The sequence below is a fragment of the Mustela lutreola genome, chromosome 9 (assembly GCF_030435805.1).
Source record: "Mustela lutreola isolate mMusLut2 chromosome 9, mMusLut2.pri, whole genome shotgun sequence".
Classification (NCBI taxonomy): Eukaryota; Metazoa; Chordata; class Mammalia; order Carnivora; family Mustelidae; genus Mustela; species Mustela lutreola.
This window is the reverse complement of record NC_081298.1, coordinates 25281297-25303196: the sequence shown is the minus strand read 5'-3', so window position 1 is coordinate 25303196 and position 21900 is coordinate 25281297. Positions and strand designations below refer to the sequence as shown.

Here is a 21900-nt window from a genome sequence, read left to right as displayed (position 1 = left end):
AAATACCAAGAGTGGCTTTGGTCAATATTTGTGCTCTTTCCCACTGAGCCTGCTGTTTGCCCCAGCCACGGGGAGGGCCAGGAGGCCAGGAGTAGGGTGTGAAGGAGCACTGGGCAGGGGGGCTCCGTGCTCTGAGGGGAGGGCTTGCTGGTGTCTGTGGTCCCTGGCAGTTCTGTGGACCCTAGTGGGGATCCAACACAGGATGGGCGTGGCCTCTGGGCCTGGCGTAGGGGCTATATGGAGTCGGTGGGAGCCATGAAGTGCTCTGGAAGGGGGGGAAGGCTCCAAGTCCCTTTGTGCCTATGCTCCAGCTGAGCCATGCAGAGGGACAGACGGGCTCTCCCTGCCATTACGCTATTCCTTTCTGTGCACAGTAAATGCACAAACACATAGACAACCCTCTCGTCTGTTGCCCTTTGAGTCAGGGCTCAGTGTGTGACCAGGGGCAGGGCTCAGTCAGTGGCTGGGACTAGGGCTCAGTTAGCCTCCTGTTCCTCCTAAAAGGGTCACGTTTCTGACTGCTTAGAGGCACCAGGCTGGAGAGGTTAGTGAGTTAGCCCCCTGGCCTGGGGCAGCCATGTCCTCTGGAGCCAGGCCAGGCCTGGTTGGGGTGATGAGGGGGACCCCCAAAGAGCAGGCCTCTTTCCGCAGATCTCCTGGCCTAGGAGGCCCCAGAGTGGCCCATCCCCAGGGTCTTGTAGCCGTTGGCAGCAGTCTGGTTACGTGGCAGGCCCATCACACATATAAGGATGAAACATTTTGACAAAGGCCATGTTTGCAGGGAAAACACTCGCAACCACAAGCAAACCCGCCCCTCCCTGGGTCCCTTTGCAGCGGGTCCTGCACACCCAGGAGCTTCATAAAGCAGCTTACGCACCTGCCAGGGGGCTCAGGAGGCCTTGGCTGGGGCTGAGAATCCACCTGTCCCAGGAAACCACCTGAGGTAGGAATGGGGATGTGGCTGGCACTCCTCCAGGAAGGAGCCTCGACTTCCCCATCTGTTCAATGGGAATACTACTTAAGACCGCCTTCTACAGAAGGGTCCATTCCTGGTCTTATTTGAGGACTTTGGGCAAGTGCCACTTTGCTGGGCCTCCACTAGCCCATCTCAGCACTGGGCCCTCACACCTGAGTCAGACGCAGACCTGCCTACCAGGCTGGGCTGGGTTGGAAGGGTTGGGGGGGAGGGGAGGCAGAGGTCCGCTTTTAGGACATTCCTCACCTGGTATAGGATGAGACGAAGATCAGAGCTCCCCTGGGTCCTCCTCTGGGTGGGTTTGAACCACGGGGACACTAGGAGGGGCTGTCACATGGGCTGGGCCCCCGGCATCAGGAAACATAGCCCCAGGCCTTGGGGTGGTGGGCCTGGGCTCTCTCCTCAGGGCAGGAAGCGGCTCTCAGCCTACCTCCCCAGGAACCTCATCCTACAGCTGGCTCTAGTTTGCTCTGTGGCCTCAGGCAAGGTCCCATCTTCTCTGAGTCTCGGGTCTCACTTCCAGACCGAATCTCCCTGGGGTTCCTGAGGAAGCAGGCAGGGTGGGCGATCTTTCTTGATGCAGAGACGTGGCACTGACGTGGGGGTTCTCAGACAGGGCTGGTATCACCATGCAGGCATTGCGACCTCCAAGTGGGGGTGGGGTTCAAGCAGCCTGGAGTGGGGGCACGTCGTGGATAAGCTCTCTGATATTGTCCCCACCCCAGCCCACAGATCTCAGGGGACAGTAGCCAGGACAGCCATGGCTCGGGCGCACGGGCTGGGTCTGCTGCTAGCGCTGCTGCTGCCGGTGGTTGGCACTTCCCTGCCGGGCACCGTGATCAGACTCAACAAGGCCGTGCTGGGCTACGGTAAGAGACATGCCGCTCGCCTGTGCCCTGGGTGTCTGAGCGAGGGCATGGATATGGCCTCAAGGGTGTGTGTATGTGTATGTGTGTCCGTGACCCCAAAAGCCCCATGAGGACCTGGATTTTATCTTATGTGCTGTTGTGTCCCTGGCCCCCAGACAAGATCTGACAAAGTGCCACTCGGCAAACACGAAGTGAATGCCCGCATGGGAGCATGGTCACGTCCCCTGTGCTGGCGTGCGTGGGTGGTTGTGCTCACGTGTCTCTGTGGTGTGGGCATGGCTTGGTTTGACTGACTACTCTTGCTCGTGTTGTCTGGGTACAAGTGCAAATTCATGGGGATGTGCCCATGTGTGTCCTTGAGTGTCGGGGAGGGGTCTAACCATGTCCACCATGCCATGGTATGTGTCTGGGTGTGTGTATACGGGTGTGGCCACATTCCCTGGGGGTGTCCACGCGTGTGTGCCCGGCAGGGTTGGTGTGTGCACATGCATGATGGGGGAAGGGTCTAGCACAGGCCAGGAGGGAGTGCCCCGGACCTAGATCTCTGTCGGGTCACAGGGAGAAGACCAGCCCTTCTCTGGGCCCCCTCGGGCAAGGTCTCTATCCTATGACACTGCCCCATCCTTCCTTCTAAGACCTGCCCAGTCCCCGGAGGAAGGCACGATGAGAAAACTTAGATCCAGGGAGGGACAAAAGCTTCCCCCGGTTGCCACCAGGATCCCACCAAAGTTGGGTCAGGGGTGAGAAATCAGAAGCCACTTCCCCCAAGACCGGATCAAACTCAGATTACAGGGTGAGGCACTCAAGTCAGCCCGCAGAAGAGGCTTTTGGTGGCCCAGGCCACGGAGCACTGAGGCAGCAGCATCCCTGTGGCGCACACACAGCCTCCAGGACCTTGTATCCGGGCAGAGAGGCAGGCAGTGAAGGGGAGTCAGTGACCCGTGTTAGTGACCCATGTTAGTCCATGTCTGGCACATGGTGCCATTCACGGAAGCGACAGGCAGGGACACAAGGCCTTCTGCCTTCCGCTGGCCAGCCTCCCTCTGTCCGTCCTCTCTGAGGCTCTTTTGTCTCCAGCGAGCCATCCCAGGTGCACCTGCCTATGTTCTTGGTGGAAATCCAGCGGGAGGCCCAGGCCGCACACACCTCTTTCTAAGGTGGGGCTGGGTGGCTTCTTCAACAGCATTTTTCCAATCCCATCTCTCAAGTCCTAGACTTGAAGCCCTGTGTTAGGGGAGCACTGTCAGTGGAGTCCAGGGGCTTGGGTGTGAGTCTTGGTTTAGCCACAGAAGCCCAGGCTGGGGAGGGCTATCGACAACATAGAGACCACGGGCTCCCTGCTCCAGGTTCTAAGCAAACTAAGGCCCAGAGAGGTGCAGTGACTCGCCGGTTCCCATAGTGAGTCTTAGTGAAGTTCAGGGCTCTGGACTCTTCATTTGGTGCTTCCTTCCCACCCCGTCACCCCTTGTCTTCGTTCCACTCGTGTTAAATTGCTTAGTTAGCACCTCCCTCGCCTAGAAGCACAGGTGTGTGAGGAAGTCCAGGGCTCAGGCGCGGGGCGCCTCCGCCTATCCAACTTCACCTTTGCCGGGTGTCTTCACCTCTCGGTAAACCAGGCACAGGGTCGCAGCTACATCTCTCAGAACAGTGCTTAGCCCAAAGGGGGAGCTAGAGAAGAGACAGTCGTTATTATTACACAGTAAATAGCGACAGTAACAGCCAGCATCCACTGTGCCCTGAGGCTTTAAGGAGACACTATGGGATGGGCACCATCAAATCACTGGAAGTTTACAGAAGGGGAAACTGAGGCACAGAGCAGCCACATCAGTAGTGAGTAGCAGAGCTGGGATTGGTACCCAGGATCTGAGGGACTCCAGAGTCCTCAAACTCTGGCCTTCAGAATAGCACCCCCATCTTCTGCCCCCCTCTACTGGGAAATGCTCCTTCTGCTTGGGGACTTGGGGAAGGCTCCTGAAGAGATGGGATTGGATCAGAGTCTCACAAAAGAGCAAAGGATGCTCTTGTGTTTGAGGAGCGGGGCAGACAAGTAAGATTTGGAAAGGCAGAAGCCGAGTGGGAGTGATGTCCCTGTGATGGCCTCCCGGGAACCCTGCTGTTACTCCCGCCCCGTCCCCATCCAAGGGCCAGGGTGACCCTTCCAGCCTCTGTACCCTCCCCGCCCAAGATGAGGGGCAGATGGTGAAGGGTCGTGTGGCTTTGCTTGGTGGCCCTGGCGGACAGCCTGACCTTATCCTGCTCTGGCCCCACAGTGTCAGAAATCGGCAGAGCCCCTCTCCAGCAGGCCCTGAAGGTCACGGTCCCGTATTTCTTGGACTGGAATGGAGAGGTGCACCAGCCCACCAGGTGAGTGCTCCCACCTAGGGGGGAAAATGCTTCAGCCTGCTGCCCACCTCCCCATGATGAGTACCCCACATAGGAGGGAGCGTTTCCCAACAGCTGGATGAGGCCTTCCCTCCCACCCCTTACGTGAGTGGTCACAGATGATCAAGGAGGTGAGACGGAGATGGAGACTTGGGGGCAGGGGGAGCCTGGTGCCTTTGAATTAATCTTGCCTCCAGGGCACAAGACTGTAGCTCTTGGGTCCCCAGGGCTGGCAGGACCCTTGGCTACTTTTTCCAAAAACGAGACACTAAATTTAGACACAAATTGGAGCCTAAGCACCCCCCACAGAGACTCAAAGGCCAAGGGAGATGGGGGCCATCTCGGACTCAGATCCAAGGGCTGAGGGAGTTGTCCCCAGCCACGTGGGAACAGACTCACTATTGTTGGGTCTCTGGGTTCCCAAGAGAAGTCATATATATATTTAAAATCTACCAAGTTCTGAATGATGACAACTAATTTAAAAACCTTTAAAACATTCAGACACTGGGCGGACCAACCAAAAGCTGGGGTGGAGACCCCCAGGGGCGGGGACCCGAGGGTAGGAATGGAGCACAGCTCTTGCGGATGGTGAACCAGGATGACAACGGACACACCCGACAGTCAAGGATTACTCAGTGTTTCAGGCTTGGTCCCACGTGACTGTTGACCCACAGCACCGAGTGTGCTTGCTAGCAGAAGTGGGACTCTATCCAAAGGGGTCTGTCGAGCAAACAGAAGCAGGATCTAGGTCAGCCTGTGTCCCAGAGAGAGTCCCAGAAAAATGTCCACCAAGTGCCAACAGTGAGAGCGTATGAAGGTGGATAATTTTTTAAAAAAAGATTTTATTTATTTATTTGACACAGAGAGAGAAGGATCACAAGCAGGCAGTGAAGTAGGCAGGGGTAGGAGGAAGCAGTCTCCCTGTTGAGCAGAGAGCCCGATGTGGGCCTCGATCCCAGGACCCTGAGATCATGACCTGAGCCGAAGGCAGAGGCTTAACCCACTGAGCCATCCAGGCGCCTGGAGGGTGGAGTTCTGATGTGACTTTTCAAATTTATATCATTTTGTCATGTCAGTTCCCACCCCCACCTATGGTATAGGGGAAAAGATGACTCATTTAGGAAAAAAAGGAAAAGTTACTTAGAAAGTACTTAGCAATCAGCATAGGCAGCTTTGAAAGGAATGAGTTTCCCGTCCCTGGAGGGCTGCCAGCTGAAGCTGTTGACGAGAATGCTGCAAAGGGGATTTCTGTCTTCCATGGATCCCACCTTCCAAGCTTTCCCAAACTCTGTCAGAAACTAAAATCCCTCCAAGACTCATCTCGCACCATCCCTGTATCAGGGTGGGAATCCTCTCTGCACCCTTTCCCTGCCAACTGGTTGTCCAACAACCACAGGACTTACATGCCCCCTACGGTGGAGAACTCACTACCTTTTCCTCATCCCACGGTTCCAATAGTCAGAGTTCCTCCTTGCAACCTCAACAGTGGGGATATGGCTTGTAACAGCCACCTTGGAGTTGATTTCAAGGTTTAATGGGAGCCACGTGTCCACCCTGTAGGATCCAGATTTCGAATGTCCGTGTGTCCCAATTCGACCTGAAATTCATTGCCAATTTTGGGGTACGCATGTTGGTGGCAGCCAATTTTACTTTCAAGGTCTTCCGGTGAGTGAATCTCCTGGTGGGTTGGGCAGAGGGATTTTCAGGGAAGCTCCAAGGGACAGAGTGAGGGGAGAGGGACGAGCAACTCCCAGGTCCTATACTCAAGCCTTCCACTCCTTGTCTGGTGCTCTGTCCCCCCCTCCCGTGGAGGCATGAGACAGTGAGAATTCAAGATCCTAGGCCCTGCTCTGCAGCCGTGCTGGGCAGCGGGTTCACCCCTGCAGCCCTCAGTGTTCACCCCTGCGGACCTCAGTCTCCCGCTCTGTGAAGTGGGAGGGAACCGCAGCACGGTGCTGGGGAACACAGGGAATGGCTCCATGCTGTAGTTAAAATCACAACCCCCCTTCCACAGTGCGAGCCACAGAGTCTGTGCTCAGTAAATGTCGTTATTAGAATTATTCCTGTGTCCCAGTCACTTTGTATGTGTCTGATTTCCAAAAGATCGCCTGGGCCTCCAAAGGGATCTCTTCGATTTGAACTCGTCTGTGCTGACACGCCATTGTGTGAGCGCTGGCTGGGGGCCAGGCTCCACTCACGAGGCTACCTCATAGCAAGCTCAGCACAGCTGAGAGAGAGGGGCCATCACTCTCATGTTCATTCGACAGAAGAGGAAACTGAGACTCAGGATGGGAAGTGGCCGGCCCAGGGTGTCACAGGGAGAGGGTTTTGGGAGCCAGAGTTCACACCCATCTGCTGCAATGTCCGTCACCTTGAGTGGAGTTTGGAGGTCCCTGAGCCTGCCCCCGGGGAGGCCATGTCATGCTGAGTGGGGGTCTTGCCTGTGTCAAGTGGAGGGCAGGCCCAGACTGGGGGAGAGGACTGGGGGGCGGAGTTTTCAGGGTGGGCTGTGCTGGGTGATGCCTCTGGGGCTCAGGAATGGGTGTCCCGCAGAGTCCCCGAGCCCCTGGAAATGACGCTGCCTGTGGTACTGCTGGCTGATGCCCGCGTAGCCCAAGGCTCCATCGGGACCCCCGTGGTCAGCATCTCTGCCTGCTTCCCACTCTTCAACAACGCCCCTGTGTTTGAGGGCAGCGCCGGGTGAGTGCCTGGTGGGGCTGGGCTGCAGGGTCCATCCCCAAGGCTGTGGTGCCATTTCTTGAGCTTCCTACTCCAGCCTTCACCCAGGTGCCACGAGGGGCCTGAGAGATCCCCAGGATCACACCTGTTTTATGGTTGAGGACACTGAGGCTCAGGGAAGGAGAGGGACTTGTCCCCTCTCCCGCACCCCCAGTGCCCCGCCCCCACCCAGCAGCCCGTGGCGCACCAGCCATTGCCGTAGTACTCAGGGAGGATGCTGGCCTGATGCGGCCACTGCGGGCCTCAGGGGCTGTCCCTCCCTGCAGGGATGGGGATTCTGAGGTCCAGGGGGCTGGGACCCGTCAACCTGTCAATTTCACTGTGAGTCAAATCCGTGGCTCCCACCTCTGGAGCCCCTGTTTGTTGTGTGCAGAGCAGGTTCTAAGCCCTTTGCTACACCACAGTAGCTCAGCCAGGAAGACGTAAGGATTCCCTCCATTTTACAAATGGAGGCACAGAATAGGTAAGTGACTTGCCTAAGTTTATACCACTGGCGAACGGTGGAGCGCGTTTGAGACCCGGTAGCCTGACTCGCCTCCTTTCACACGTCAGCTAGGTGGGCATTTGGAGCTGGCCTTTCCCCCAGAGGGGGCTGGGCATCAATCCCCCCATGCTCATGTCCTGTGGCCCTCTCCATCCTCATGGGCAGCGGCTGCTCATGGAAAGGGAAGCCCAGAAGTTAACGGCATTAAAAACTCAGCTGCCGTCTCCCCACCTCCTCTGAGGCACAGTCAGGGAGCTTGGGCTGCAGCTTGGATCAACACTTATGAATGGATAATTCAATGGTGATACACACAGTCATACACACACACACACAATGGAAATTTACTCAGCCATAAAAAAGGATGAAATCTTATCATTTGCAATGACACGGTTGGAGCTCGAGAGTATAATGCTAAAAGAGATAAATCAGTCAGAGAAAGATGAATAGTATATGATTTCACTCATATGTCGAATTTAAAAAACAAAACAGAGGCACAAAGGGGAAAAAAGAGAGAGAGAGAGAGAGAGAGGCAAACCAAGAAACAGATGCTTAATTAACTGAAATTTAAATAAAAACTTCAAGGAACCCCAAGGAACCGTGGTTTGCTATGGATCCCTGCTGAGAAACCACTCACATGCATCTCCCATTGTTCAGAGGGGAAACTGAGGTGCAGAATCAGGAAGGGGCTTTACTGGGTGTGTCACAGAGAACTGGAGCCTAAGCAGGGAGCACCGTAGCTTACCGGGCTCAGAGCGGCCATGAAGCCCTCCGGCCGGGAATGTGGCTGAGTCTGGCCTTTGCAACATCTTCTCTGTCTCTCCTAAGCCTGGCCTCATCATCACTTTTGGCCACTTCCAAGTCCCAAAACCAGTAACCTCTTCTTTGAGGCTCGGCTTCCTCATCTGTGGGGATAGTGGTGCTGGTACTGTGTCTGGCACTTGGCAAGGTGTGGAATGGGGCTCCTGGCCCCCTGGCTTAGGGGAGAAGACACTTCTGTCTCCGACGGTGGCTCTGCCAAGAGAAATGGGCCTGAATGCGTGACCCGGAGCTTAGGAACACCTCCTCTCTCTCGTTCTCTCTCTCTCTCAGTGTGGCGCTGGGGCTGCTGGTGCCGGTGCAGAAGCACATCACAACTGTGCTGCGGAATAAGGTAAAGGACCAGCTCTCCTGGGACGGAGGACCTTCTAACCTCAAAAGATGTGGTGGATGAACGGGGGATTGTAGCCATGGGAGAGGTTGCGATTCTTACTGCTTTTTAAATTTTTTTAAGAAAGATCTAATTTATTTATTTGAGAAAGAAACAACAGAAGCAAGGGGAGGGGCAGAAAGAAAGGAACAAGCAGAGCCCCCCTCCCCCGCCCACTGAGCAGGGAACCTGATGATGCAGGGCTTCATCCCAGGACCCTCAGAATGCGACCTGAGCTGAAGTCAGATGCTTAGCCGACTGAGCCACCCAGGTGCCCTGTTTCTCCGTTGTCCCATGAGGGTAGAGAGAGGCTGGGGTGAGGGTCCAGGGCAGTGATGAAGAGGCCCAAATAAGGTCAGGTTCGGGGTTGGGGGGAGCACTGCAGCGGAGGGAGGCTCAGGCTCTGGGCCAGCCCCAGTCTCATGCTGGAGGCTGGGGGGGAGGCAGTGCTTTCAGGGGCCCCATGGCCCCTGAAAGAGACAAAATGAAAGTGGACAAGAGCGTGGGCACTGGAGCCGGGGGTGGCTTGGTTTTGAATCCTGCTCCACACCTTCCCAGCTGGGACATTTGGACGAGTCACCGAACCTCCCTCCACCCCCAATTCCACACCTGTGCTGCAGAGAGTAAACTTCCCTTCCTGGGCATGCCCCCCCCCCCCCAACCTGGAGTGGTTGAGAGGTGGGGCACATTAACATCTGGGAGGAGTTTAGAACAGTTTGGCAGAGTGAGAGATGGTGCCCCTCGGGCTAGGGTCCCACTGCTGGGGGAAGTTGGGGAGCCGCTTGTTCATCTCTGCCCCTTCCCACCCCACCCCATCTGCTGATTCGGTCCCTACAGCCTCAGATCCACCCACCTGATGCTGTCCCATACCCATCGGGGTGGGCCCCAGCATTCCCATCCTGCAGATGAGAAGACTGAGGCCGGAGGGTTGAAGGCAGCTCAGCCTGACCTGGCCCTCTCCTCTGCTGCCTGGCCTCCCCTGGCCCAGCCTCCTCAGTTCTGCCTACACTGGGCTGTGACCACCCTTGGCCTTGTAGTCACTCCTCTTGAAGTCCCACCTTCGATCATACTGACCCCAGCTTAATATTCTTCTCAGGCTGCCCACCGTACCCGGGAGAACTCCAGTCTTGCTCACTGACCACCGCCTGCCTTCCCTGCCTGTAGCACTTCCCCTCCGCTGGCCCTCTGGGTCCCAGTGCAGCAGGCTCCCTGCCTCAGTTGTCCTGGCCCAGCTGTGACCCCCTTGGGTGTGGCCCCCTGCTCCTGTTCTTTTCTGCATGCCCATGGGCCCTAGCTTCTCTGAATTCTCAGGGCCCAGGAGAGGTGCTGGAAGATGCTGGCTAGATGGTGGAGGAAGGGAGAGATGCCAGGCCTAGGACTAGGACCCTAGACTCTCCCGGCCTCACCCCGCCAGCCCCAGAGCCTTCCTCACCAGCCTCCCCTTCTGTCTTGCCCCAGCTGTGCCTGAGCGTCTCTAACCTGGTGCAAGGCCTTAACGTCCACCTGGGAACTTTAATTGGTAAGACCTGGGAGCCGGAGGGGAGGGGAGACTGGGGCCCCTGAGCCCTGCTGGGACCCCCAAGACTCTTCAAAGATCCCCCCTAGTCAGGGTTGACCTCTGGGAGAGCAATCATAAGATGACTGAACAATTCTTGATGAACTCAAGGAATTTCCGAATTCTTGAATCGAGTCTTCCAATGTTTAGTGTGTGCGTGCAAGTGTGCAAGCGTGTGTGTGTCTGTGTGTCTGTGTGTGTGTAGTTCATTCCATTTGCAGCTCTCTCCTCCCCTGCCTGGAGACTCAGAGACCCCATCCTCCCCTGACTTTGCTCCCACATCTCCCACAGTGTCTGGCGGGCTCTCCCCCTGCACTCTGGGGCTCAGGCTCTCACATTCCATTTCCTGCTGTACCCCTTCTCCTGGAGGTCTCATGGGCTCCTCTGACTCAGTGTGTGCTCAGCAGAACTCAGGCTCATCTACTTGCAAGTGTCCCCGCCCCCACTCCCCTTCTCAGGGGCCACGCCCCCCACCCAGAGGCAAGCCTCTCCCTCCTCTCCACCTGCTGTCAGGCTAGTAGTCGGCCTCTGGTCTTCCCGGGGATCTTCCTATCCAAGGCGGACGAGGGATGAGGCATATACTAGGAGAAAGCCCTGTAGGCTAATCCCCCCACAAGGAGACCCCGAGACAAAATGTGGACGTAAGAGGCTCGGATGCGGCGGGTCCTCGGGACTCGGGTGGGGAAGGCACCCAGCAGCACAGAGAAGGAGGGTGTGCTTGGAAGCAGGCACTGTGGTGTGCAACTGGGGCTCACTCCCCCCGAGGGGCTCTTGGAAACTAAGGGGTCTGTGCCTGTGTCCTCCCTGATGGGCAGGAGCTGGGCTATACTTGGGCCAACCCGCACTACTCATCAGTCGCCTCCCTACCACCGCCCATGCCTTCCTCCCCGGCTGCAGGCTGGGTCCCCAGGTTCATAGCTACCACACACGGTCCACACAGAAGCGTGGCCTTGGTGGTGGCCTAAACAAGGCTCGATCAGGACTTCATCTCACAATATGAAGCTAAAAGCTACGAAAGCAGGCCAGCCTCATCTTCTTCTTTTTATTTTTTATGTATTTGTATTAACATATAGTGTATTATTTGCCCCAGAGGTACAGGTCTGTGAATCATCACGCTTACACACTTCACAGCACTCACCGTAGCACATAACCCTCCCCAATGTCCGTAACCCAACCACCCTCTCCCTCCCCTCCTCCCCCCAGCAACCTTCAGTTTGTTTTATGAGATTAAGAGTCTCTTATGGTTTGTCTCCCTCCCGATCCCATCTTGTTTCATTTTTTCTTTCCCTACCCCCATGACCCACCACCCTACCTCTCAAATTCCTCATATAAGAGAGATCGTATGACAATTGTCTTTCTCTGATTGACTTATGTCGCTCAGCATAATACCCTCTAGTTCCATCCATGTCATTGCCAATGGCAGGATTTCATTTCTTTTGATGGCTGCATAGTGTTCTATTGTATACATATACCACAGCCTTGTCTTCTTTTCAGTAGTACTCATCAACATTAACAACGACACTGGTGACCCCCTGCCTGTCCCCAAACCAGCCAAAAATGCTTTCTTTGTTGATTTGGGAGGTAACATGTGCTCGGGGAGCTCTGAGTAGAATCCAGGCTTTCCTGTTTCCCCACACACCTATCTGAAGATGCTCCTGTTTGAACCACACTTTCTTCTATCTGACGGCTTTGCCTGGGATTCTAGCACTTTCCCTGGGTCACCATCACTGATTTTGGAAACTCCAGAGCTATCGACTGCTGTGAGCTGCACTTGGCAATTGGTCGGTTTTCCTTTGTGCCAGGAATTTACATCTGACGGTGATACAGCGTGGGACAGGTGCACGGGAATGGGTGTGTGGGGACAGGAGGCAGGGGCCATGCTGCTCTTCAGCTGGGAGGGACGGCCGGCAGCGTCCACATTTATCTGTGTTGGGTTCTGTAGTGAATCTTTTCACATCAAGCTAGCTTTGGCTTTCTTGTGCCAACTTCTAACAACAGTCCCATGAGATGGCATCAGTATCCCTGATTAATAGATGGGGAGTTGCAGGCTCTGAGCCTAAAATCCTCAGTGTGGTGTGAGAGTCACCCACTGACAGACTTGCGCTGGTTTTCTCCTGCTCTCATGTCCAGCCACTGCCCTGCCCACATTTCATGGCCCACCTCACAGTCCCCTCAGGGAACATTCCTTCATGATACCCACTCCCCTCAGTGCCACAACCTGTCTATTACCTTAACAGGAGGCACCAAGAGGGCAAGGAGAAAGGATCTGGAATCGGAGGATATAAAGTTAAATTCTGGCCTTGTGGCTCCATTGCTGTGTGATCTTAGTGAAGTCACTCCATCTCTCTGAGCCTATTTCAATCCAAAAAAAATGGGCTCAGAATTCCCATTTCTCCCATGTGCTGCTACCAGACAGCCAGGTGAAGGGCCTGGAGGACAACAGGCTCAATAAACATTTGTCCCTCCCTTCTTCCTCAGTGTGGCGATCTCCATCAGGACGTCTTGTAACTGGGTTCCCAGCAAAGACCGGCTCTTACTCTTTTCTTTGAGGAACTGAAAACAATCTAGTAAAGGAAATCTAGGCTTTCAGGCCTCAGGGATTGTATATATGAGTTATGGGTACCTAGAGTGTGGGCTGGCAGAAGTCACTAAAAAGCACAACTTAAAAGGCCATTCAATCACCTAGCAACATGCCTGGCAAAATACAGTATAATGAGCGCCAGTATTTCCTATAGTGTCATTAGCGCCATTTTACAGATGAAGAAACTGAGGCAGTCCGCCTTGAGAGCTGTGCCCTTAACTAAGCTATAATGGCACTCTGTAAAGAAAACAGAGAAGGACCCGAAGCGACACCCAGCTTCATTGCAGCTTTACTGAGGGAGGTACAGACGGGAGGCCCTTTGTCTCTGCGGAAGAAAATACTGAAAAAAATAAATTTGAGATTTTGGGCTATATTTTTTTTCCATCCTTCAAAAAATGTCTATATGTTCACAGTGAATATGTATTATTTTTAAATTTTTCATGTTTTTATTCATTTTAAAAACACGGAGTCCTGTATTCTTTTTCATGTCCTGTCCTCTGAGTCACAGTTATGGGACCACCACCAAACTCGAGATACAGAACATCTCACCAGCCCCTCAAGTCCCTCTGAGCTGTCCCCTGCTGCCACCACCCCAATCTTTGACAGCCTACTGAGCTGTAGAAATGAATCATAGTGTATTGCTTTTATCACAAGAAATTACCAAAACATTAGAGGAGATAAAATTAAATCCAGAAGAGACATAGAAAATCCAGCAGAAATCTGATGTGTGTGTGTGCATGCACACACCCTTGGTCATTTGGAAAAGCTGGGCTTTCCTGACCATGGGGCTGAGCCTTCATCTGCCACACTGGCTAGCCTCACCGCTTCCAGGGATATGGTTCCCACAAGGCACTTGTCCTTTGCAACCTTCCCAATCAGAATATGTTGAGCGAGGTACCTGGGTGGCTCAGTGGGTTAAGTCTCTGCCTTTGGCTCAGGGCATGATCTCAGGGGTCCTGGGATGGAGCCCCGCGTCCGGCTCTCTGTTCAGTGGGGAGCCTGCTTCCACCTTTCTCTCTCTGCCTGCCTCTCTGCCTCCTTGTGATCTCTGTCTGTCAAATGGATAAATAAAATCTTAAAAAAAAAAATATGCTGAGCTTTGGGGGAAACTTGCCCTATAGGAACTGGACTCTCTTCTGTGCCTCCCCGAAGGGCTCCCTGAGGGTGTCTTGGGGAGCCCCTGCTCCGTGCTTCTGCACTGCATGGCTCCAGGGGTGCGTGACTTTGGGTTTCTGTAGGAGGACTGTGTGATTAGGTGGAGAGAGAATGTGGTTTTACAGCCAAGGAGACCAGATACATGACCCTGGGCACAACTGAACTCATCAAAGTGTGCGTGCGCGTGCGCACCCGTGTGTGTGTGTGTGTGTGTGTGTGTGTGTGTGTGTGTGTAAAATGGGCCCCTAATCTTACAGGATCACGGTGATGACTGAATGGGACAGTGTTGGTCAAATGTCCAGGCCTGCATACGTGTGAGCGCCATTCTTTTTCTGTGGGTCCTTCTTGCTTTTTTCCTTCCTTCTAATTCCGTGTCTCTCATCTTCCACTGATTAGGAAAACAAAAACCCTAACTGTTAGTACTGTCTTAACAAGAGTCCGTAGGCACCGAGTGGCTGATTCCTGGGTGTGTGAGTTTTGCAACTGAAGGTCCCTTACTCAGAGGCCTTTTTTTCCTTTTCTGTTCCTTGGCCTGGGTCTGGCTAACCAAAGTTGTCCGATAATGGAGTTTTCTGGATCAGTGAGGCTTTGGTGGAGAAGGCTAAGTGTACCATCTTTTCTTTTTAACCTGCTCTTATTGAGGCCTCACCCCTGTGGGTCCGGAGTCCCAGATCCGCTACTCCATGATCAATGCACCCACTGTCACTGAGGACTACATTTCCTTGGACGTCTGTGTAAGTGCTGCCTTGTCTGCCCAGAGTTGGTGGGGGGCTTGTTGCCTCTGGAGTCCTTGGGGTCCTGGGACATTCCTAGAGGAGCAGGGGTGTTGAAGGGACAGGAGGTGGAATGGCATTTAGAGGCGGACACGGGTGTGAGGCCAGTCGGGTGGGGGGCGTCTGAGAGCCCAGGGTTGGGGACGGAACTGTCACCCTACTGAGGCGACCGCTTCTCTCCCTTTCGCCACTCACCGCCCCACAGGCCATTCTCTTCCTCCTGGGTAAGCCCATCGTCCTGCCCGTGGAAGCCACCCACTTTGTGCTGCCCACTCATGTGGGGGCCACTGGTGCCATGGCAACCGTGGGCCTCTCCCAGGACCTCTTCGACTCTGCCCTCCTGCTGCTGCAGAAGGCTGGTGCCCTCAACCTGGACATCACGGGGCAGCTGGTGAGGGTCGGACCCACTGCCCCGAGCGCGGGGGACAGGCGTGCCCTGTGGCCCAGCCCAGATCTGTGGGTGGGGTTGCCCGAGTTCTGGGGACACAGGGTGGCTGTTGAAAAGGTGGAAAGGGGGCCGAGGGGAGGCAAGAGATGTTTGAGCTTGAGGAGTGGCTGCCCTAAACCCTGTCGGGACGTGGGGGCTGATTTCAGAAGTCGGAGGACAATCTGCTGAACACGTCCGTTCTGGGCCAGCTCATCCCTGAGGTTGGTGACATTTTTAGTCATTTCAGGGACTGAGACCCGGGACTGGGGTGGGAGGTTCTCTGACTGGGGGCCTGCGCTGGCTGGGATCTGTCCCCCGTGGGCTTCAGCTTCTGTCCTTACCTCTGTGCCTTCCCCACCCCAGGGATGCTCCCCCTCACCCCCGCCATTCCCCTCTTTCTGTGCCTTTGTCCAAGCGCTGCCGTCTGCCTGAAGGGCCCTTTCTGCTTCTCTTTCTCTTTCTCCATCTTCAAGACCAAGCCCACTGAAGGCTTCCTAGGGGAGGACCCAACCCCCAGTCTGGTCCAGGAGCCTCTTTGAGCTCCCACAGCCCCTGAGCTACTGTCCCTCCTGGCACAGATCACACAGGCTGTGCCCGTCTTCATGCCTGCCACCCCGCTCAGGCTGGGTGCCCCTGAGGGCAGGGGCCTGAGGGGGACACACCTCTGTGGCCCAGTCGCGTATGATCGGTGGCTTGATCAGCGTCTGAGGCACGATGCACAGAGAGCCACCCAGACTTTGCCCCTAGGTGCACTCCTCCCTCTCTCCTCCTCCATTCCCCCAGGTGGCCCGCCAGTTCCCTGAGCCCATGCCCGTGGCACTCAAGGTGCGGCTGGGTGCCACACCCGTGGCCACACTTCATACCACCAATGCCACAATTCAGCTGCAGCCCTTCGTGGAGGTCCAGGCTGTGGCCTCCAACTCGGCTTTCCGGTCCCTCTTCTCCTTCAATGTGGTGAGTGAGGTGGGCTGGTGGGGCTGGCTGTGACTCCCAAGATCTCACTTCCTGCCCCACTTTCCTCACTTGCTCTGCTCTATCCACAGTGGTGTCCTTGCTGTTCCTTCTCTCTGCCATGACATTCCTGCCACAGGCCCTTTGCACGTGCTGTTGGACCCTGCGCCTAGGACACTCTTCCCCTAGCCCTTGGCATGGCTAGCTTCTCTTCATCTTTCCATCTCAGCTTAAATGTTGCGGCCTTTTTCAGGGCAGCCTTCTTGGACCACCCTGAGAAAGATGGTCCCATTAGCCCCTCACCCCCTCCATGCTACCACTTCCAGGCACCCGCTCCTAAGGACCCTGTCTGGTTACTCTGGTCACTGTTCATCTCCTCTCCTGGCCTGGGAGGGTTCCCAAGGGCAGAGCCCTGGTCTGTCTCGTTCACATTGTGCTGTGTGCAGGGACTGGCACATACGGATGCTCCTTGAACACCTGAATTGGTCAGGGTGAGAGCCGGTGGCCTCCTGAGGGCTCCTCTGTGTTCTCTGACCTTGCTCTCCCTTCATGCCCAGGTTGTGAACTTAAGCCTCCAGCTCTACATGTCCAATGTGAAGCTTCAGGGGACCACATCTGTGCTGGGGTAAGCAAGGCCTCCTGGGTCCAGCAGCCTCAGTGTGTTCCTCTGTGCAGTGGGCCTGCAGCCACGCATCATAGTGTCACCTGTCACAGCGTCAGTCAGAAGAGCCTGGGAGGCAGCACGTGTGGTGTGGTGAAAAGGGAGATCTAGGCCCCAGCCCTGACCCTCCTGTTTCGTTTTCAGGGATATCCAGCTTACCGTGGCCTCCTCCAATGTGGGCTTCATTGATGTGAGTGTGGGGCTGGGATCTCCAGAGACCCCTCCCTGTGTAGGACAGGCCTTGAAGCCATGTGCTAGCACACCATGATAAAGCTTCCTCCCAGGGTGCTCGGTAACAGTGGTCAGTCGAGGGTTCACCCATCAGATGGGCTGTCAGCCGTCAGTCGGCCGGTCAGCTTTGGTTCCTCAGTGGGGTCGGTCAGTCGGCCAACTTGTCCCTGCCAGGTGGGTGATGACTGGTCAGTCCAAGAATCTCGGAGTGTATTGGTAAATCTGACAAGCCAGTGTCCCACGGGGCTAGCTGCTCCTTCGGCCACGTGATGCAGCTGGGTCCTTAGCCACCAAGCAGCCCTTCACTGGCCAGCCTCTCAGTCCCTAAGGCCACCCACCATCAGTCCATCATCCATTGGTCAGCACTAGCAAGGTGGCTGGGCACCTGGCATTGGGCAGTCTACCAGCCACCTGTCGGCCGTGTGGCATCTGTCAGGCCAGTGCTGGCCTCTGTCTCCTCCCAGAAGGGGTAGCTGGACTCTGCTTGAAGGCAGGACAGGGGTGACCTGCTCTCCTCTCCCGACCTGTGTCTCTGCTTTTTGTGTGTCTGTCTGTGTCTGTCTGTGTGATCACGCGTCGCCCATCTGTCCATCTCTCCTGGCCCCTCACTGGAGCGGGCCAATGGCCCCCGCATTTTCTGATGACATGGCTACAGACAAACCAAGTGCGCCCGCTCATGGACACCCTGTTCCAGAAGCCCCTGCTCAATCACCTCAATGGTGAGCCCTGCCCCCCACGCTGGTGGTTCCCCGGGGTCCCCTCCTGACACACTATGGCCCCACGTTCCCTTCCGGGCACCTTCCCACCTCCCGGGCTCAGAGGTGAAGAGGGTGGGAGTTTTTCAGTTTTTTCTCCTCCCTAAACCTCAGGTTTCCCTTCTGTAGAGTGAGTATAATAATGATGACCCCCCCTCCCTGGCCACATGGGGGGCTCTGTGTCACAGTGCACACGAGGACCTCACATGGGGCTGGCTCCCAGCGGGGCTCCTGGTGGGTTGAGCTCAGTTTCTCCTTCCCCTCCTGCAGCTCTCCTGGGCATGGGGATTGCCCTCCCCAAGGTCGTCAACCTTCGCTATGTCAACTCTGAGGTCTTCGTCTACGAGGTGCGTCTTTGGGTTTTCTCCACCCTCAGGGGAAGGCTGGGCTTGGGGAGGCAGGACTACCTCTTGTCCTCCCTCCCCGCCAGTACCAGCAGTGGGGTCACAGGCTTAGCCAGGCCTGGGAGTGTCCGCTCTTCCTGCTGAGACCATGCCATGAATTGTTAGCTGTTACGAGATGGAAAATTTAGGAAGTCCAGAGACACTGGGGCAAAGGGCTCGCCAACCCTTTAGTCCTCGTCAGATATCATGCCAGGCCACGTTCGGCAGCTTCCGTCAACCTGTGATCTGTGCCCTAGGGTGGGCACAGCCCTTTGGTGTCTGGCTTTGTACACAACCCCCTGCAGGCTGGATGGGGGATGGGGGATGGGGGCCTTCCCGACCCTTCTGAAATCACTATCTGTGGTGAGAAGTTGTGGGCCCAGGGGAAGTTCAGTCACCACTGCCCAGGGTGAGACCTTACAACTTCTTTCTGTTTCTCCTGGGATCAAAAAAAAGATTCTATTCACTCAACAAGACACGCATAGGACAGGAAGTTTAGCCAAGGTCCCACATGCCCAACATCTGCATGTTATTCAGATCCTCCAAGAGGGACCCACTGATGTTTTTCCAGCTATGATGCCCTGCTTACTTAAGAACTATGGTCCCAAATCCCTTGAGGGACCTGCCCTCCACCCTGTAAAAAAGCAACAGTAGGCATATGTTGGAGCCTGGGCTGTTAGTGGGAATTCCCCAAGACTCTCGCAAACAGGCATGGTCGGGGGCTGACCCAGCCTGGTACTCAGAAGTCCAGCCAACTGAGTCCAAAGTCAAAGGTCTCTAGACCAGCACTGTCCAAAACAATGTTCTGTGAAGATGGAAGTCTGCACAGTCCAGTGCAGTAGCCATGGTCAGCCACTGGGCCCAGGGGGCTGTTGGGCAATTGAGAGCGCCGAATCCTAACCACTAGACCACCAGGGAGGCTTGTTGGGCAATTGAAATGTGGCTAATGAAGCTATGAAGCTGAATTGTAAATTTTATTTAATTTTAATTGGTTCTAATTTAATAACGGTTATGGTATTGGACCATGAGCTACTCATGGGCAGGGCTGGGTCTGCCTTGTTCCTAGCAGATGGCACAGGGCTTAACTTAGGTCAGAGGCTTGGCTTAGAGCAGAGGCTCAATGAAGATTTGTTGAATGAATGAATGAATGAATGGATGAATGGATGATCAGCAGGCCCTGAACACGTTTCTGCAGTGCTGTGTAGAGAGCAGAGGACATGTGTGAGGTTCCTGGCTCTGCTGGGGAGACTTGCACCCAGAGAAGACGCTCAGTGTTCGGACTCCCAGTCCTAACACAGCGCTGGTCCCCGCCAAGCCCACCAGATTGTGTCACTGCGGGATCTGCCCCTGTGCTCTGGCTGTGTCCCCATTGTGGGCTTGCAGGGACAGCAGGAAACTGAGGCTGAAAGAGGCAAAGGACTGTCCTCAGGACATACCCAGCAAGAGTGGCAGAGCGTGAGCTCAAAGCCAGGCTGATAGGGCAGCTGGGGGTCCTATTAGTCCTCAGGTGGCCTCCAGCCTGGCCCACGGTTTTCTTTGCCCTCCAGGGCTACGTTGTGGTATCCAGCGGACTCTTATACCAGCGCTGAGGGGGGACCCCCAGGAGGAAACCGAGGCAAAGCCACGCTGAGCCATCACCAGCGAGCTGGATGACCTAGCCAGGCCGCTCCATCTTCTCTGAATGCCTGAGCACCCCTCCCTGCCCTCCTACCCTTTCCCTCCCCACTTCGCTCCCCTGCCCTCCTTCTGCCCCCACCTTCCCTCCCCCTCCTGGGATGTGAGCAGTAGGTCGCTCTGCTCCTCCAGGCTGTACTGACCTGCCCCCTCTCGCATTAAACATTTCCTCTTGAGCCACAACTTCCAGCCAGGCCTGGTGAACTTGGCACAAACCTGAGGCTAGCCGCCTCCATCCGGTTCTTGGGTCCTGTTTGTCCCTGGAGCCACCAAAGCCACCTGCAGAAGAAGAGCATGTTACCAGGTCTCTGCGGACCAGATCTGTTGCCTCTCTCTCCTGCTTGCCCAGGGAAGCTTGGATTTTGAAAGGGGGCCCTTGGAGAGCAGCAGAATGGCTGGAAGTTACCAATACCACGGTGACCTTTGACACGTCTTGTCCTCAACTGGTGGCGTCCCCCTTCTACAGTGTCACACCCCGTCTTGTTTCTAGAACCTCAGAGAAGCCCTACAAGGCAGGCAGGCTTGTGGGGTTCCATGTGGCAGAGGTGAAGACTGAGGCCCAGCCAGGAGAGCCACATGGCGGGTCTCAGAGCAGGATTTGACAGCAGATGCCTAAGCCCAAGCCTTCCTGAGCTCCAAGAATAAGATGTCCAGTCCCACTCCCCACCCTCCACCCCCACATCTGGGGCTTGCCCTGGGGTCACAAGCCTCAGGTGACAGGGAGTGCACTGCCTTCTTAGACAGCCTCTCTGTCTTGGCCTTACTTGGACCACAGGCAAATGTCTGTAGGAAGGAGGGGGCCTGCTTCCTGGGGCTGTGGCCCCACAAGCCAGTCTCACTCCTTACCTCTACAAGCTCTCTGAACCCTGCGGGTCAGCACGACCAGATGGCCTAGGGAAGACAAGGGACGCAAACCGTGACAGGCAAAAACCATGTATATTTTTCCCCTTGATAACCTAAGCTCTTAGACAGACAGAGTGTTCCTTCCTGCCTAGATATACAGGCTTCACGTTCTGTTTATGTTTCTCGGGGGGTGAAAGGTGCCTGAATTCCAACCCTCAGTGAGCAAGGGCTTTGGGACAGTGGGACACTAGCCTGTCTCCCTCTAAGGCTTACGGGTTCACCCTGAAGTCTTGGTGTGGCAGGCTGAGGGGCCTGGACAAACCCAGAGTCTGGATGGCGGGTGGCAGGTGTGAGCAGTGCTGAGAAGGGGGAGAGGCGCGGCTGTAACATCCAACCTCGTGACTGTCTTCAGGAGAGCACAACTTTTCTTTCATTAGGTTGCTTAGTTAATTCATTCATTAATCCTACTTTTATTGGGACTTAATACAGGCTTAGCCCAAGGCTGGGTGATTTAGAATAGGAGAAAGATAAAATTCTAAGATACAGACCCAGCCAGGAGAGGAAGGTAATAACTTAGGAACAGATTGTGGGGTTGGGATCCAGGGTCCATGCAGGAAGCGGTCAGTGCAGGGATCCGACCACCCACCGCTGAGAAAAGTCAGCATCACCCTCACTCTGACGGGGATGCGTTGAATTCCCTCATTTATCATAGGAGAGTGTAGGTGTGTTCAGAAGGTCACTGACCCGCTCAGGTCTGGCCCCTCCACAGATCCATCCCCACCTTGCACACACACCTTGCACACTTGCCCTCTAAGTCTTTGCCTTGGCTCCTTCTCTCCCAGGACATCTTAGCCAGGGGGTTTCTCCAGCCTCCCCCCCCCCCACCATGTCCTTCCTTGCTTCCTGGCTCTCCCCACAGTACCCAGGATGGCCCAGGGGAGAGACAGGGAGGGCCGGCTGCTGGGAGGCACATGGTGTGTGTGAGGGGGAGATTTGCCCCCGGGAGGAGGAGGTGAGGTTTGTGTGTCCATCTGCCCGTCAGGGGCGGATCAGCAGGGATAAAACGATGCTATCTGCGGACTGGCTCCTCCAGCTCAGGGCTCAGATCAGGATGGAGCCTGACTGGGCTGACCTGGGACCTTCTCTCCTCCTGTCCCAAACTGGCTTCCGTCCCGCTGAATCAGGCAGGCTCTCACCCCCTCCGGCCTCAGGAACCCCAGTGCACACTGAGCACAGTAGCCAACTCCGTCTTCCAGAGCTCCAGGCTCCCTGTGG

General features: G+C 55.5%; 1 protein-coding gene across 1 annotated transcript; it reads left to right on the top strand.

Annotated features, from left to right (window-relative positions):
• The first annotated feature begins 1736 nt into the window (after positions 1-1736).
• Positions 1737-19927, top strand: BPIFB2 (BPI fold containing family B member 2). Its single transcript, XM_059133751.1, has 15 exons — positions 1737-1845; positions 4116-4209; positions 5788-5892; positions 6781-6927; positions 8540-8600; positions 10095-10155; positions 14570-14661; positions 14906-15091; positions 15295-15348; positions 15911-16081; positions 16636-16703; positions 16884-16929; positions 17626-17689; positions 17996-18072; positions 19656-19927. The coding sequence occupies exons 1-15, from the start codon at positions 1737-1739 to the stop codon at positions 19695-19697; spliced, it is 1377 nt and encodes a 458-aa protein (XP_058989734.1). The 3' UTR covers positions 19698-19927.
• The last annotated feature ends 1973 nt before the right edge of the window (positions 19928-21900 follow it).